Source organism: Hyalella azteca, unplaced genomic scaffold (genome assembly GCF_000764305.2).
Source record: "Hyalella azteca isolate HAZT.00-mixed unplaced genomic scaffold, Hazt_2.0.2 contig1623, whole genome shotgun sequence".
Classification (NCBI taxonomy): Eukaryota; Metazoa; Arthropoda; class Malacostraca; order Amphipoda; family Hyalellidae; genus Hyalella; species Hyalella azteca.
This window is the reverse complement of record NW_025931927.1, coordinates 36,664-55,241: the sequence shown is the minus strand read 5'-3', so window position 1 is coordinate 55,241 and position 18,578 is coordinate 36,664. Positions and strand designations below refer to the sequence as shown.

The 18,578-nt window shown below is 39.5% G+C and overlaps 1 protein-coding gene across 1 annotated transcript in view; it reads right to left on the bottom strand.

Moving 5' to 3' along the window:
- Positions 1-14,226, bottom strand: part of LOC108678957 (carboxypeptidase D) — a 33,218-nt gene extending 18,992 nt beyond the window's left edge. The window contains exons 1-17 of the mRNA XM_018167455.2: positions 13,651-14,226; positions 13,110-13,348; positions 12,248-12,417; positions 11,770-11,931; positions 10,808-10,958; positions 10,260-10,342; positions 9,043-9,166; positions 8,456-8,607; positions 7,634-7,825; positions 6,102-6,187; positions 5,444-5,644; positions 4,791-4,920; positions 3,480-3,589; positions 1,834-2,000; positions 1,046-1,313; positions 187-404; positions 104-106 (exon numbers count right to left, since the gene is read on the bottom strand). Of these exons, the coding sequence (XP_018022944.2) occupies positions 104-106; positions 187-404; positions 1,046-1,313; positions 1,834-2,000; positions 3,480-3,589; positions 4,791-4,920; positions 5,444-5,644; positions 6,102-6,187; positions 7,634-7,825; positions 8,456-8,607; positions 9,043-9,166; positions 10,260-10,342; positions 10,808-10,958; positions 11,770-11,931; positions 12,248-12,417; positions 13,110-13,348; positions 13,651-14,106 (2,912 nt within the window). The 5' untranslated portion in view covers positions 14,107-14,226. The remainder of the gene's footprint in view (positions 1-103; positions 107-186; positions 405-1,045; positions 1,314-1,833; positions 2,001-3,479; positions 3,590-4,790; positions 4,921-5,443; positions 5,645-6,101; positions 6,188-7,633; positions 7,826-8,455; positions 8,608-9,042; positions 9,167-10,259; positions 10,343-10,807; positions 10,959-11,769; positions 11,932-12,247; positions 12,418-13,109; positions 13,349-13,650) is intronic.
- Between the last annotated feature and the right edge of the window lie 4,352 nt (positions 14,227-18,578).

Sequence of the window (18,578 nt, the reverse complement as noted above, 5' to 3'; positions counted from 1 at the left end):
GGAGGGGGGTGTTAGTTGGGGGAGGGGGGTGTTAGGTGGGGGAGGAGGGCGTTAGTTGGGGGAGGAGGGTGTTAGGTGGGGGAGATAATGCACCATCACTGACGTCCTGTCAACTGTCAGCGATATTTAGCACAGACTGTCAACCGTCTCTGGTACATGCCAATCATTTATTCAATCGCCCGTCACCAGCACTCACCAGGATGTTGCCTGTCAAAGCCGTCCCTGTCAACAGCTGGCACGATGATGACGTCAACGTCAGCCAGGATGTCAGCGACGCGTTTGTGCTGCAGTTTGTAGCCCGCCGTCAGGTGACGTGCCAGCCGCAGTGTCAGCTCTCGTCCTGCTGACTGACTGCCGTACAGCCCTCCTAGCACCACCACGCGACTCAGGCGGCCACTGTCAGCCTGTTACATTATATTGATTAAAAATATTTATAATGTAGTTATTTTATAACATTACATAATATTACTTTCAAGTACACAAATAAGTATCACATCATTAGACTATCTTATAATTATTGCCAGCCGGGCACAGTCAGCCTGTTACATTATATTAATTAACAATATTTATAATTTATTTACAAGTGAAGCAATGAAATAAAAGTAATGGTCTTATAAATATGTAATAAGAAATGGTCTTATAAATATGTAATAAGTAATGGTTTTATAAATATGTAATAAAAAATGGTCTTATAAATATGTAATAAGTAATGGTCTTATAAATATGTAGTAAGTAATGGTCTTATAAATATGTAATAAGTAATGGTCTGGTAAATAAATCAACTCCCGCCCAGTAGCCTGACTAACGCAAATATCATGCAAGATATTAGCACATATCAGCAAGATATCACCAAATCTCAAACTACAAATCTCTTGCTTTGAGAGGACAATAATAACACATACCAATTACAAAACATTAAGTTAATTACTACAGATGTGAAGCTAAATTCCCATGCAATGTTTCATCATTAGTTGCAATAGGTATATCACAATTAGTTACGACATATCATCATTAGTTGAGATTTTTCATCATTACCAACACCCACCTTGGGATCTCGGATGCGCAGAGCTCTCACTCTCACACTCCAGTCATTATCATTAGCTAAGAACTCTACGAGGTCTGGGTTGGAGTTCTCAAGTTCTGCCATGGCAGAGTCAAGGTCTGCATTGCTAAGGTAAGTCTGCGCCAGATTTGCTTTCAGACCAAAGTCTTCAATGGAAGACCACTGGGGCGAGTCATCAAGTGGTAGCGAGAAATTTAGTGAGACTGCATAGCCGTGCGGTACAGTCACGGTCTTTGTTGAAGATGCGTAGCTGGAGGTAAAAAGTTAATGAGTTGTGATACAGTGGTAAATATTATATATATATATATATATATTCCTTTAACAATATTGCAAAGATAAAACTGTAAGCAGATATCAATTATCAGGAAGACGGGTGAAAATAAATGAAGACTCGGTAAACCGCCGTGTACTGAAGTCAAGATCAACGTTCGATGGCATATACAATTAATATTAACACCAGCACTTAAAGCATTATTGAGGTCATGGGTGTGATGCAAAATTGTAGTCTGGTAAGCAGCAAGCTTGCAGGCAAATGAAGTCTAAACTACGTTGATTATGAGTTGATTATGGAGAATTAACGCGCTTCAACGTCACCCTGTTGCCTCCACAGTGAGGCTATGCAGATTAGGCGCGTAGATAAGGAGCCCGGTAAGGGATAAGGGGTAAGAGTAAGGGGTAAATTTAGGGATAAGAGTAAGGGGTAAATTTAGGGATAAGCCCTTGAAGGGCTAAGGAGTATAAGCGGAGCAGAGAGGAGGGCGCTGGCGTACCCTGGTGCCCTGACGGTCAGGGTATGGGGCCCAGGCTCGAGGAGCCTCCAGTAGTCGCCGGTGGCGGCGGTGGTGACAGTCTTGTCGATGCCCCCCACAGAGATGGTAGCGCCCCCCACAGGGTTGTTGTTGTGATCCTGCACGAACCCGTGTACGCCCGTGTGCACCTGCACGTGTTTATACATGTATGATGAACGCGTTCACCGTGTGCACCTGCAGGCATTAATGTATGCATGATGAACGTGTATGCCCGTGTGCACCTGCAGGCATTAATGTATGTATGATGAACGCGTTCAGCCGTTCACCGTGTTTCGCACTGCGAAATTATCCTATACTGGTCCTTTGCAAAGGTTATAATAATTAAGTAACTTCTCGTTTTGTAAGACAGCAAGCAGAGGTTTCAAGCAGACCAAAGCAGTGCTTGATATTTTCTCTCTGTTTGATGATTTGCTGTTCGTAATTTAGACACTCCATAGTCCGGCTGGTGGAGCGATCCTGCTTGGTATCCTTTTCCATGCTAGGTTGCTAGTAGGTCCTTTCCGCCGAGGTTTGAGTGGAGTATTTGTGCCATTTAAGATTTCGTTCATACATAATTTATCTGGCATTTATCAGATGTGTTTATTTCTCTAGGTTTTGCCCATGTATTCTTCGTTTGTTGGTTGTCGTAAAGCATTTGTTGACAGCAGGCCATTGGGTTTCTTGCCGTTTGAAGCTGCAGCATTCGAGTTAGCTGCGAACAGGATGCTTCAGCACAGGTAATACGATGCACGATATATCCCTTTATATTATTTATATTTATATATTATATAAAACTATATATTTACAGTGGGGGGAAATAAATATTCGTACACTTGAAAAATCGTATTTTAATGTATGTAAAAATTAGTATAGGTTGGCAGAATTTCTTCTTTCAAGCAGGTTTCATTGAAGACCAGAGAATTTGTTTTATTCGCAATTTTCTTATTAGTTTTTTCAATATATCGAACAATATTTTTAGTTTGAACTGGCAAATCGAAAATCAGGTTACCGATGGACATTTTTATTTCGTTAACGACGATTTTCCTGTTAAGTTTGTGTACTTACATACATTAAAATACGATTTTTCAAGTGTACGAATATTTATTTCCCCCCACTGTATATTATATTCAAACATATTATATAGTATAATATATGGGCTTGTTATCGCTTGCTTCTATAGCTGCCGCTATCATTTCTTCAGTATAAGAAGCAGTCGTTGCAAGTGTAGTAACGAGGTTTGTTCCGGTTGTGCATTTAGCTTGCTGTGTGTGCATGGCAGTTCCTGATGTTATCGAGCGCAGCCGATGAAGCTGAGTTATCAATTGGGTGACACTTCTAATGTTATCTCGAAGTTAATAATATATAAACTTTAGATTAAAGTTTCCTGCCTCTCAAAACATGCTAGAAGAGACGTACATTTTACAGCAAAGAACATTTCATCATGGACTTTTGTTAACGATTAGTTATGAGATGATTCGTGTAGTGACAATCTCAGGTCATGGCTTATAGTTCCAATATATATATTCCTAATAAATAGAACTATAATATATTCCTATAGTTTCAATAACCCAAAAGCCTAGGTTTTCTTCATATCTACCTACAAATGGCAAGACCCCCCACGCCCCCACCTGCTCGATAAGGCTGACGAGGGAGAGCTTGTTGGCCCCCCAGTAGCGGGGGAGGTCCGTGGCGGGGGGGAACTTGTAGCACGATACCTCCAGCGTCAGCTCCATGCAATCTGTCCAGTAAATAACCTTTATATAATAACTAGTGATTAAATAGTGATCATTTGTAACATGAAGATAAATTTGTACTTTTTATGTGCCACATACAAAGTCCATTATGAAAGTAGTGAGCATGATGTTATTGTGACGCGACGATAGATGGCAGCGCGGTCAAACAGGCTGGGGAATGTGGTGGGGGATATGCCCTTTCAGTGCATGCGGTCGCCAGTTGAGTTCGAACAGTATGAGCGGAGAAACGAGCCTCAGCGTGAAGTGTGTTTTCGACTTTCGTAACATAGCGCGATGGAGCGTTCGCTGGAACAACGATACGCCATAAAGTTTTGCGTGAGGCTTGGAAGAAATACAACCGAAACATTCCAGATGCTGCAAGAAGCCTTCAAGGATCACAAATCCTCAAGGATCATAAATCCAATGCATAAATGCAATGATCAAGGACGATTGCATTTCAAGATCACAATCTGGGAATTGGCACAAGGCGTTCAAGGAGGGCCGGGAGAAGGTCGCCGACGAACCCCGTTCAGGACGCCCAACAACAACCCAAACTGAAGAGAACATGGATCGTGTGCACGAAGTTTTGCGATCAAAACGATGATCATTGTCTTCTTTGACATCCGAGGAATAGTCCCTTGTGAGATTGTACCGCGAGGACAAACTGTAAACTCGGCATTTTCCACATCCAACGTACACCATGTTACAACGTTCCTGAGAGGCATTCCCGTCGAGGAGTTTCAGGATGCCTTTCAAGCGTGGCAAATAAGTCTCCGCAAGTGTATTGATGCAGGAGGAATGTATTGTGAAGAATATTAAATATTTGTAAAATTACGATCAATAAATGTTATTTGCGAGAAAGTGCTCATTACTTTCATAATGCACCCTGTAGTGACCTTTCATCACTCGTCCGTATGGCTGCACACGGCACTCACCCGTGTGGCTGCACACGGCACTCACCCGTGCGGCTGCACACGGCACTCACCCGTGTGGCTGCACACGGCACTCATCCGTATGGCTGCACACGGCACTCACCCTGTCTCTTATACACATCTAGATGTGTATAAGAGACAGGTATGAATGTACATCCAGTCCTGCATGCCCCCCGACACGGAGTACCAGCTGCACACGGCACTCACCCGTATGAATGTACATCCAGTCCTGCATGCCCCACGACACGGAGTACCAGCAGCACACGGCACTCACCCGTATGGATGTACATCCAGTCCTGCATGCCCCCCGACACGGAGTACCAGCGGGCGCCGTTGGTGATGCCCTCAGGGAAGACCTCGTCGCTGGCGGAGCACGGCTTGCCGAGGTGCATCGTGGGGTGCGCCTACAACCACACACAATATTGCCAATAATATTGAATAAATCATAAATAACGACATTAAATAATCTTAAACAGCGATATTAGATAATCATAAACAACTATATTAAATAAATCATAAACAATGATATTAAATAACAATAAAGAGAGTAACGTTACAATTCAAAGATACGTATGTTAATTTAGGTACCAATGTTTTTAAGTTAATTAATAAGAAGTTGCTTTAATGCTTGTCAACTGTACATCGGGACAGGCCTAAGAGAGATATAAATAATGTCAGCCTAAGATACGAAAATTACGTACGAGTAGCCCCCTAAAATAAGAGACTCACGTACGAGTAGCCCCTAAAATAAAGAGACTCACGTACGAGTAGCCCCCTAAAATAAAGAGACTCACGTACGAGTAGCCCCCTAAAATAAAGAGACTCACGTACGAGTAGCCCCCTAAAATAAGAGACTCACGTACGAGTACCGTAGCCCCTAAAATAAAGAGACTCACATACGAGTAGACCCTAAATTAAGACACTCACATAGGAGTAGACCTTGGCAAGGCGCCTGAAGGTCTGGTCGTCAGGGGCGGGGCTGTACAGACCACTCCTGCCCAGCTCGTTGTTGTCCCAGGGAAAGTTAGCGACCAGCGTCCCGCCGTGTAGGTTAGCAGACCCCACGAACTTGTGCTGCTTAGACCACTGCATCACTGCGAGCGTCTCTGGCTGCTGCACGCTGTTGAACTGTTCAACAGGGGAGAGAAATGATGTTGAACTGCTCAACAGGGGAGAGAAATGATGTTATACTGTTCCAACTGCTGCGAAAAATGATGTTTAACTGTTCCAACTGATGAGAGAAATGATGTTGAACTGTTCCAACAGGTGAGAGAAATGATGTTGAACTGTTCAACAGGGGAGAGAAATTATGTTGAATAGTTGTAGCAGACGAGAGTTACTCTCCTGGACGCAGTAGAACAGTTGAAATAAACGAGCGCTTTACAAGAAAGAGCGTTGTTGAACAGTCCAATCACCAAGCTCCCCATTCAATTCCCTACGAGAGGCCCAGCACTCACCCTCGTGCGCTCGTATTGATACGTAAGACCCCATTCAATTCCCTACGAGAGGCCCAGCACTCACCCTCGTGCGCTCGTATTGATACGTAAGACCCCATTTAATTCCCTACGAGAGGCCCAGCACTCACCCTCGTGCGCTCGTACTGGTCGGGAAAATTTCTGTTGAGGTCAAATCCGTTAGCGTTTGCTCTTCCCTGAACGCCTCCATAGTCGCCTGCAGTGAGAAAAAGGCAGTGTTAATAAGAGCAAAGATCTCTCAACAGTTTGACAAAGACATGTAATTTATCAATGTTAAGAAGAGCAAAGATCTCTTGACAGTTTGACAAAGACATCATTCTTCAACGTTAACAAGAGCAATCATCTTAAGCCAACAACAACAGGGATCTGGGAATGCTTGACTGAAGTGTAATATTTCAAACACACCGAAAAGGCTGTTTTTCAGCTTGCGAAGCGCGGCATGAGAAATAAATAAGTCAAAATCTCACCTTAAAAGACGAAACTATTGAAACGCCAAGGTAAGAATGCTCATTCCATTGTCAAGTTTTAAACCAATAATACCCCAAAAATATATAACCTGATGCCCAGTCCCATGAAGATTACGGTAGGTATATGCAAAAATAAACTTGTTCGAGATATTATTCGCATATTACCAAAAGTTCAGCTCAGGGTTGGCAATGATTAAATCAAAATGATTAAATCATGTGATTAAATCACTTGATTTTTTTATAAAAAAAAGCATGATTTTTTTTATTTTTTCGATTTTTTTTATTTTTTCATATATTTAAATTAATTGAGTGGCAGTCTTTAATTGTTATTCATGGTTTAGGTATTGTTATTCATGGTTTAGTATAAATGTACTATAAATGACAAATTGGTATATAAACTTGTTGCCTTTAGTGTGTATTAGGTTCCAATAAATTGAATGTTTTTGGTACAGAGGCATCAAGCTGTCTCTTATACACATCTAGATGTGTATAAGAGACAGATCTACAGTCACTACTAGTCGGTGTGTATAGAGGGTAGAGTCTGGTAGATTTTTAGGACATAAAACTAGTGGATCTATTGATAGTGCTGTGCACTGTGCTATCAGCTAACTATCTGTTATGTGACTCTTAAATTTTTAGCAGATCTGCATTCCTGAAGTGTTTTTGTATATTGAAGCCAGTTAAATGGTCAATATTTAGCTCATTACCTTGCTCCATACAAACTTTACAAAGCTAATGAATAGACATAGTGCCAATAATTGTTTACCCAAAAATCCCTAAGTGGTAAACACCACCTTGGCCTGTTGGCCATTATTGAAGGCAATAAGTGCCCTTTTTAGCCATCCATTATGATCCATATACTGTTATTGTTAGTAGGCTAATTGCAACATAAAAAATAACACATCAAAACGACAAAAAAGTTGAAAAAATAAAAAAAATCAAATAAATCAAAAAAATCGTGAAAAAATAAAAAAAATCATTGATTTTTTTATTTTTTTTGATTTATTTTAAAAAATCAAAAAAAAAAAAATCGCCAACCCTGGTTCAGCTAAATAATAATAGCATTGATTACGCTCTCATTTTGATAAAACAGCGCTAAATCCCCGTTTTTTCGACGTCAGCTGCCTGGTATGTGGCGACACCAAACTAACAACAAATAATTTTGTTTTATTAACCTTCCTGAGACACCTCGAAGCCATCAGGGTTCATGGAGGGCATGATGTGCAGCCTGGTGGTGTTGATGAGGGCGGTGAGACGCTCGCTGACGCCGTAGCCCTCCAGCAGGTACTGCCCCAGCAGCAGCAGCAGCTCTCGCCCCACAGCTTCGTTGCCGTGCATGTTGCCGATGTACTTGAACTCAGGCTCACCTGAACAATATTTATTCATGAATACATGCTGGTACACTTGGCAGGACAGGACAGTGAATACTATTACACAATAGAGAATTCTAAGTCCGGCTCGCCTGTACCATATTTACTCATGAATACATGCTGGTACAATTTGAATTCAGTTCAGTTAATAAAGATAATATACAGAAAAAAAAGTAATACAGTAAATACTAAAATGAGTTAATATCTGAAGTAGTATTAGGTGTGCTAGGTTCTTACCACGAGAAAGAAAAGTTAAGGGTATTCAGCATACACAGGCTTTGGCTTTGGTGGATATATTGTATATAATGGATATAGAGGATATGGTGGACATATTGTATATAATGGATATAGAGGATATGGTGGACATATTGTATATAATGGATATAGAGGATATGGTGGACATATTGTATATAATGGATATAGAGGATATGGTGGACATATTGTATATAATGGATATAGAGGATATGGTGGACATATTGTATATAATGGATATAGAGGATATGGTGGACATATTGTATATAATGGATATAGAGGATATGGTGGACATATTGTATATAATGGATATAGAGGATATGGTNCTCATGCTGCCCAGGGTTGTCAGAGATGTTACTCAGCATTACAACAGACCAGGCTCATGTTGCCCAGGGTTGTCAGAGATCTCGAGGACGTAAAGCTCTCTGCCCTGGACGCTCTGGCCGACGCTGTAGAGCTTCGTCAGGTGAGGGTAGCGCTGCACCAGGGCCTTGAGGGTGGCCTCTAGCTCCGGGTAGCGGTGGTACCTGCAACAAATAATACCAAAGATGATAATAATAATAATAAATAATAATAATAATAATTACAATAAATAATAATAAAATAATAGCAATTATAATAATTTAATACATGTTGAAGGAATGATTGAAACTTTAGGTTTGTCATCTAACATCATTCATCGTTCCAGACTCTGGACAGAATTATTGAAGAATGGCACAGCTAAGAACATCAACAAACGTATGAATAAAAATCTTAATAATTGTATACATATTTTAGTGTCAACTCACGGCAGAATCTAGACATTTATCCACGTGAGATGATTCAAAACAAAATATATTTCAGTATTTCTTCTTTTTGTTTCTATTGACTCAACAATAGTATGTCTCGATCTTTACGGCGCTCCAAACACAATAATGATATTGTGAAGTTATTTATGAATATCACACTAATGATATTCTTACCGGAAGTCAGGTGGGGTGGTGAAGCCCTCGTGCTCGGGGAGGCTGGGGGACCATGTGTCCCCGTGGGGAAGTTGGTGGGGGACGCCCCGCACCTCAACAGCAGCAGAGCCTTCGAGCTCTCGACCTGACGTTGCCAGCATTGAATTTAAAGAACATTTTATCAATGTAATGTGTACACAGCGAGTTTGAGGGTACAAACACAATATAAAATAACCTAAAATGAAAAATACATATAAAATAAATAGAAATTAAAAATGTGTGAAGTTAGGCTGCAGCAATGAGTGTGCTAGGATAAAATACTTGTAAAACTGTAATTGGCATTAAATTTTTTGAAAATCTATACCAATTACTAATTTCTGCAGTTTCAAAATTATGATTATGCCAGGCAATCCAATCTAAAATATTTAGGCTAGAGCGAAATAAAGTTTTAGAATGATAAACCCATTATTGAGGCTACTTTAAACAGCGGATATAGAATAAACAGGCATTTAAAAAAATGCCTGTTATCTCCCACCTAAACACCTAACTCCCACCCTGAATTTGCCACCTCTCTATTCCACATTAGCATTCAGGTCATTAGACACATACTGCGTTGCAACCACTGGTTAACTGCAGGTGCTTTTATCGTTTTTTAGGTGGTAGCAAGTTGTCAAGCAATAAAAAAATGAAGAAAACCGCAATTTAATTCACAATACTTCCGCTAAAAACGTCAAGAGACCATTTCTACCATCAGTTCAACCTAATTCTGCTGAACTGATGATGAAGATAGTCTACAGAATGCGAACGCTTCTGCTGAAGTTAAATTTACATGAAGTTTTCTTTACTTGTAAATCCTATGTTAACCAGCATGTAGTCGCAGACCTGAAGATAGTGTGTGCAGTTTCACACCCTGAATAGTACCCTATTTATATACCCTAATAGTACCCTATTTATATACCCTAATAGTACCCTATTTGTATAGTACCCTAATAGTACCTATTTGTATACCCTAATAGTACCCTATTGTATACCCTAATAGTACCCTATTTATATACTACCCTAATAGTACTCTATTGTATACCCTAATAGTAGGTACCTACCCTATTTATATACTAGCCTAATGGTACCCTATTATATACTACACTAATAGTACACTATTTGTATACCCACCATACCATATTTATATACTCACCGTACCCTATTTGTATACCCTAATATTACCCTATTTATATACCCACCAGCAGCATCTCTCTCCAGCAGAATATTGATGACACTGGGCTGGCCTTCCTTGATCTCAATGAGCTCTTCGTGTGGCTTGTACCTGTGAGGTTGCAAAGTTCATGTGGACTTTGTTGAGAGATTCTCGTCAAGCTTTGCTAAATAAAGCAATATATTAAAAGGAATGTGAGATCAATATCTGAATCGAAATATTTTCAACATTAAAGATTTAATAGCTGTTGAAGGAATTTTTGAAACTTCTATAACATGAGTATAACATTCAGAAAATGGTTATTATAAAATGAGGTAATTCAAAATCATCAGGTTGGAGTTGTTTCTGAACATTAATAAAAAACATACAAACTTGTACTCCTTACTCAATGTTTACATTTATCCAGCTACCAATTCGAAAAGCTTATCAACAAAAATTCAACTGGATGAATTTGTAAGTCAATAGGTAGTGATTGGGAGAAAGCCACAAAAAACAAAACACCAGTTATAATATCATTAACATACCTTGTGAAATGCTACAGAAAAATGATCAGAAAAATGATACCACTGTACGCACCCATTAAGTTCAGCGTAGAGGGTGTAGTTGCCGGGCAGCAACAGGCGCCAGTACTCCCCCCTCTTGCTGGTCAGGACGGTGTGGTTAACAGAGCGCACACCGACACGTACGCCTTCCAGGCCCACCTTATCTTTGCTGTCACGAACTATCCCTGGATAATAAAAATTTCATGGTGACATCCATTACCTTTGTATCAAATGATTAAATAAATCAAATAACACTATTTTTTCTCTAAGTCCTTTATTTGTGTCCACCAAACACAATTTTTTTGTGACACAAGTTCCCTCCATAATATCTGAGGTCAATCTCAGTAAAACCGTAATTATTCTAAAATAAGTTTTTAGTTCAGTCATATGTCTGTGATGTTGACTAATCTGGATGAACGAGTTTACATGTATTATGCAATACAAATAATGAAAAATGAAGATTGTCAATTCAATTTCTCATTTACTAGACAAGCAATAAAGGATTGATACAAAGACTAAACCATTTATTGCAATTTGCTTTCAAGTATTTAAGTAGTTGATAAACATGCTAGCTGTATGAAATTTTGATGTAAATTGAATACATTAACAGGAAGTGAATTATACTACTCCAACAGCAAGTAGCATTAGATGACAACACAGATATTGACTGATGACCATAACTGATGGATAATCAAACTAAATCCATATTACTTTTAATAACACATAGCACTAGTTTCTCAAAGCTACACTTTTGACGCAGATTTTAACTCTTCACTTAAATATGAGCCAATCACTGAGAACATCACCTCATGGCTACTAAGAGCCAATCACTGAGCACCTCACCTCAAGGCTAATAAGAGCCAATCACTGAGAACATCACCTCAAGGCTAATAAGAGCCAATCACTGAGCACCTCACCTCAAGGCTAATAAGAGCCAATCATTGTGATTGAGAACTTAACTTCAATGCTTATATGTGCCAACAAATATCAACTAACCTTTAACACCGATGTGCACCTGCTCCATGTATGCGAGGAGAGCTTCCCTGTTGTTGTCCCACTCCTCCTGTAGGTGGTCTGCAGTAGGGTACTTGCAGCAGGATAACTCAAAGGTCACTTCAAAGCACGACCCGAACATGTAGTTGAAGTCCTCCATGCCTCCTGTAAGTTGTTGTTTTACTAACAAATATCTATTGGAATATTCATCACTATCATCCTGCATCACGAACAACAATCAAGCATAAAAATATATTCTTTCTATAGCAAACTGAAAAACAAAAATTTTGGCTTGTGATCGGAAACAATGAGCATCTAGAATTTTCTATTGACTATAAATTAATCTGGCAATTTAATGTCATATAGATTAATTCAATAATATTATTTTTTAATATTTGAACTCTCCAGAAGGGAAAAAGATGTGTTTCACTTACCAGGCACATCATACCAGTGAGCACCATTGGTTATGTGCATCACTTACCAGGCACATCATACCAGTGAGCACCATTGGTTATGCCACCAGGAAAATTATCACCATTGCAGTCAGTCTTTGAGGCCATGAAGGCATGGTTATTGGCATAGGTCCTGGCCAGGTGCTTGAACACTTCATCGTCAGGAGCTGCACTGTAATAGCCTGTTGGCTGGTGAGACCTGCATGGGTAAAATAGTGTAGAATTGTATTCATACACGTAGCATAAATGTGCATGTGTAACTAGAGTAACTAACAGGTCAACCTTCCAGTTTAATCTGGTATAACTTATTTTATACATTTTTGGGACTCATGATGGAGCTGGTCTCCATATTTTCACTGAAGATAATGTGAATTTAATTTGCATTTTCTTTGCTTTTAAATTATAGCTTAATGTGTAATTCAAGCAGACTAATTATATACATCTTTTATAATGGATGTCATCCAATTAGTATTTGATGGATTAACTTTAAAGCTAAATACTAAATTCAAAGACACATCACCTTATAATAAAAACAGATTTATATGAATACAAAAGCAATAGTATTAAATATAATAACATTAATATGTGCAAGAGGTTATGCATGCATCATTACAATAAAATTAAACCATTCTGAGCAAAATTTAAATGTAAAATAAATATACGGTTTAGAATTTCACCAAGAACACTGCCTCTGCACTTTAAAGGTCAACCTTACCATCAAAATTTGTTATCAAATTCATGTAAAAAATTAAGTGAAGGAGTATGTATACATGGTATTGTTTCTACCTGCAGCTCAATTATAAGCTCAAATTATTGCAAAATCCAAATTGTTCACTTCTACAGTATCAAACAACAATTATCTGGGAGTTAATGAAGGAAATCATCATTTACTTTGAATCATCAAAAGGGTAGCTGGCAACCACAGAGCCACCATGGAGGTTGCCAGAGAGCACAAAAGGATTTGCCATAATCCAGGTCATAACAGCGGCTGTCTCGGGCTGCCGGCCCTCCAGCATAGCCCCAGAGTCCGTAGTTGCCAAGTCCAGCCATTGTGAAGGGAAGTCCCTATTCAGGTCCACATTATTGGAGTTTTCTCTGCCAAATCCAGGTGGGTTGTTGCATCGTCCTTCCTGGAATATTTATGACAAAAAAAAAATGGCAATAAAGTTTTACTTAGATTTAAATCATTTAATTCAGGCTCAAAATTTTTTTGAACACTGCTCCAGGATGATCATAAGACAATAATATTTATTAGCCATAACTAAGCACTGGATAAAGCATAGATTGAACAAGAGCAAATATTTTGTCCTGGGATCAATAGATGAAGAAAATCTAAGACAAATTAAGACCAATAAAAACTCAATATTGTATAGATGCTATAACTTCTAGAGTACAGGGCTCCTTCCTTGCTATTCATTCCCAGAATTCTTACCTTTGCCAGCTCAAAGCCGTCAGGGTTCATGGAAGGCATCAAATGGATCTCTGTTGTGTCCACCAGCTTTGTGACCCTATCATCTTTTCCATAGTTATTGAGCAGGTACTGAGCAAGATAGATGACCAGCTGACGTCCAATTGTTTCATCCCCATGCATGTTGGCCACATACTTGAACATTGGCTCACCAAGATCTCTGTTTGTGACATTATTGCTGATTTTGATCACCAAAAGTTCTCTGATTTTTACAGATTTTCCAGCACTATAGAAGTCAACTAGCTTTGGATAAGAAGACTTGAGAGATTTGGCAAGGCGGTACACATCGTCAGTGTTGAGGTACTTGCTGGTGTCTATGAGATCTTGTTTGGCTGGAGCTGATCTTGCCTTTCCAGTTGATGCCAGTGATGCAATGAGGCAAAGCACAAGGGCTGCATGTATCCCAATAGAATAATGCATGGTAGCTAATTTATGATATTAGCATGAACCAGACTTGCACATATTGGTCAGAAAATTCATGTAAAAATTAAAAAGGAATTTTCAGTCTAAAACTTCAAAGGAATAAAAAGCACGGTTGATCTGAAATAAATAGAATTCCAAAGTAACATTTTAATAAGTTTGCAGCTAGATCAAACAATTAGTTTACAATTAGATTATGATTCACACTAATGTGAAACAGAACCACTGTCTAAGCTGCAATTTGATTTTTAAAGCCTTAAATGTATCACTGTTTGAGCCATGAATTATTTTCCCAAGCTGCAGCATACCTAAATACAACCATGCAGGTATTGCAATTGCATCATTTCACCAAAATTACATTTTAAGTCCAAAATGTCGCTTGTAATATTGAGGATTTATTGCCAGATCTAATATCTCAATCTTCAAGATTTCTAGCCAAAAATTAATGTGAAGAGGCATTGTAAGATAAATGTGTTGAAGACAAATTTCTCACATAATTTTCTTAGTTTAGACCATTATTTTTTGGGCAATGCTTCATAAATTTCATCCATTTTCCTCAAATAGTGGGGTTATAGTTGAATAAAACACCCTGAGATAGGCCAAATTTCACTTTCTGGACCAACTCTAACCCAAGATTGGAAATTCTCTCTTTAATACAGAAATCTTGTGTCTCCTATGCATCATATGCTCCATACTTTGGAACCACACAACTCAATTGTGTACTTTTGTTGACAATCATAAACATAGGAGATATAATTCATCAGCAGGAATCTTGAGGCCCCAAAATAAGCAGGAGAGCCCTAGTTGTGGCTTAGAATGAGAAGTAAATATTGTCCATTCCTGCAATTGTAACTGCATTTTTTTGTTTTGAGCTTGTATTATATCATTTATATGTGTCCATTCATTTTGTCTAAGCCATTTTTTACCATGTACTAGGTATTTGTGATGGTTTTCCTTAAGAGGAGTGTCTGCCCTAAAATTTTGGATTTTGGCTTTTCTGGTTTCTAGTCTCATCTTAAAGCTGACATTCTGATCTATCCAACGGTACCAAAACCATCTCTGTACGTTGATTTATGCATTCACGACAGGTCATGAAAGGGAGCAGGGTGTGGGAGTTCTCTAACAAATAGAATGGGAGGAAATTAGCTGCCAAGCACTTTAAATAGTGTCTGCTTCAGCTGCAGCTCAGTTACCCGTCTGGCGTTGTACGAGGACGTGTGCATGCAGTCGTTCCCACCATCCTTGACTGGAATCAAGCTGCAGTAACATTTAGTTTCGTATCCTTGCTACATTGAGTGCCTATTGCAATACGGGCGGGAGGGACTTTGTCGCACTCTCCTGAACATTCGCACTTATTGTCATGGCAAACCTATCTCTTTGGCATGACCCATTTTGGAGCCGCGACATTTCTAATTCAATATATTTACCTGACTTTGGAGCCACGAGATTTAAAATTTACTTTAAAATGGGAGATCTCGGGCCGCAAAATGTCCATTAAAAGTAGATGTATTCCACCCCTGATTGGATGCCAATGTAAAGTCAAGTCTCGAGGTGGGTCAGGCCTCAGAGCTGATGAAGATCCTGCAAAGACGCCTATATCTTGAGCTGAAAATCCCTACTTTACAGCCTGGTGTCAGTAGTGTGACATATAGTATGGCTTCTAAAATCCAGTTTTAGCTTACAAAATGAAAAAAATATATTTTTACTGCGCTCTAAAAGAATCAAAGTAACAAACTCAGAAAAAAAAGCAGCATACTTTCCTTGTTTTTTAGAAATAGTTTAATCACAATTCACAACTAGGCTGAACTAGTAAAGGCATAAGCCTGGTTAAGCCATAAGCCCACAACCATAAGAGACAAGACAAGCTGTCAAGGTCACTGAGCACTGACTCTGTGACTCACTCAGTCACCGAGTCACTCACAGTCATTGTACAGTAACTTCTAAGTAATAAATGTGTGTACATCCAAGACATACAGTGATTTAAAAAACACAATCACTGAAACTAAATATAATCATTGCAATTCGTAAATAGGACCCACTCCCAGCGCCAAAGCAGGATCAACCCGTTGACCTGTCCTGTTCTGTTGCATTTGTTGAAGGTGGTGGTGGTGGTGGTGATTGGTGATTATTGGAGCTTCGAAGACTTGTCCATGTAGCTCCACAACTGTACGGGAGTATGTTGCAGACACAGCCACAGTAACTGTGGACAAATGAAGAGGATTGACAGCACAGAGCACTGCCAGCATTGCAACAGTAGCTAATCAATAATTTAAAAACGTGGGTGTATGTTCCAGTATCATCAATCAGGGAATATTTTGCTGAGGGCATTACGTGGGTCAATATATTTCAAAATCACATAATAATGATTATAAAACAAGTGCTATTCTACAGGGTGCGCCACAGAAACTTACTTATTTGAAAAAATTCCCGTGCGGTTAGTTGGTCGGGTAGAGGGGCGAGAGGAGGTGCATCTGAAGGGGAAAGTTCCCAAGTTTGTTTCTCAAAGTTTCTCAAATAAATTTGCTGTAGTGCAAGAATTAACTGAACGCAATTTTGTTTATGAAATGTTTTATGGTAAGAAGTTATTAACAAAAAATGCTCAAAACCGTCCCGAGTAGCCCCGGTTGATGGTATCTCAGGATCAATAACAGGAGCTTGCATGTGAACTTCTATTGCTGCTGAAGTTTGGTTTTTGAAATTAGGAAGCAAGTTGTTGTGAGGGAGATTGGCAGATATGTTGACTGTTTTAGGTTTAGTTCCACATTGTTGATTTTGCATTGTCTGGGCTGCCCGGCTGGTACTGTAAAAGTTTCATCAACTACTATATCTGGGTAATTTGATCAGAGATATTTGGGTTATTAGAGTTTTGGCATAGGCTCATCAATTTTGAAAGGAGTTCAATGAGTTTAGAGACTGAATTTTCTTGAGAGTGATTCTGTGGGAGGTTTTCATCAGTTTGCGTGGATACTGAGATTTTTTATGATCTGGCTTGTGTTTTCAAACTCATCATGCAATTGACCTGAGGTACTGAGATAGTTGCTGAAGGGTTGAGTGGTGAACTTAGTGATGTGCTTCTAGCTGTGCTGCTGGTTGTGGTGATAGTTGAAGTCTCTTCTACATGTTTAAGGGCATCTCTATATGACATCTTTTTTGTAGAACGAATCTTCTCAACTAACACTTCGAATTTCATTCGAGGGCAACCCCCGTAGTTAGCAGTATGTGTGCCACCACAGTTGCAGCATTTTGGGGTCTGACTACTGGAAGTAGAGCAGTCTTTTACATTATGAGGTCCCCCACAACCTACACATCACAGGAGGGGCCTCTGCCCTCTGCAGTTGCTGGCATTATGATTGAATCCCTGACATTTATAACACTGCCAAGCCCAAGGCTTCCTCACAAATGCTTTCACCTTGAAGCGTTGGTAACCAAGATAGAGGTAGGAGGGTAGATGATCTGATGCAAAAAGTACCTCGAACATAGCTGTCTTTACTTTATCCTTGCCTTTGTAAATTCTAACTGCTGAGTGCTGAGGCACCATTGTATCTGGCCAGATGTAACTCCTGCCACCTAGGTGAGCTCTTCCTCCAATGTCTCATTGCCAAAAGGTCCTATTACTCCAGCTGACTGCTGACACAGTGTGATTAAGTGGGAGTTGGCATTTGACTTTCCAAGATCCAATTTGATTAGTAGAGAGGAGATTATAGTGAGACATTCAGAATCTTGGTTGTCCATTGTTACTATCAAAAGATTTTTTCCAACATTTTTCTAAACTCCCTTGACCCCTATTTTTCCAAAATATGATGTGGCTAGGGAAATATGATGTAGCAGGCTAGGGCTTTGCTAAGAGCTAAATCATTTGCTAAAAATTTGGTAATAGGACATTCATCAGGTATAGGTTCAATAATCACAACTAAGGGGTTGCCTGGGTTGGTACTTGGTAGGTGTGATACTGTGATTTGCTCAGGTACTTCAGCAAAGAGAGCAGAAGTTTGCTTCTGTCCACAGGTAAGACTAAGAACAGTAGGTAGGTATCAGAGTCAGATATTTCAGCAGAGACAGAGAGAGCATGAGAGGTTGGCTTCTGCCCCCAGGTAAGAACCATATCAGAATCAGACAGGTCACAGGTCTCCACTGTGCATAGAGTGTATGAATATTGCAAGATCTTTGGCGACGCTTCAGTAGCCAAATTTTCGCCTTCAGAAGATCTTGCCGACACATTTGGATTGAAATTCTTGCATTTAATATATTTCTCAGTCTTCGGCCAACTATTTAGAAAAAAAGTAAGGTTTCCGGTACGTTGGATGGATTATGATGCAGCGAAGCTTGTCCGGAAATCAGTTGCGATGAGTTCCCGCAAAAAATGTAAACGTTTTTTTGATTGCGTAGTTTCGGTCACATTAGAGCGGTCAGACTGCTTTATTACATGTTCAGTTGACACTTGCTGTACAATCGGACTGTTTTTAGGGTAAAAT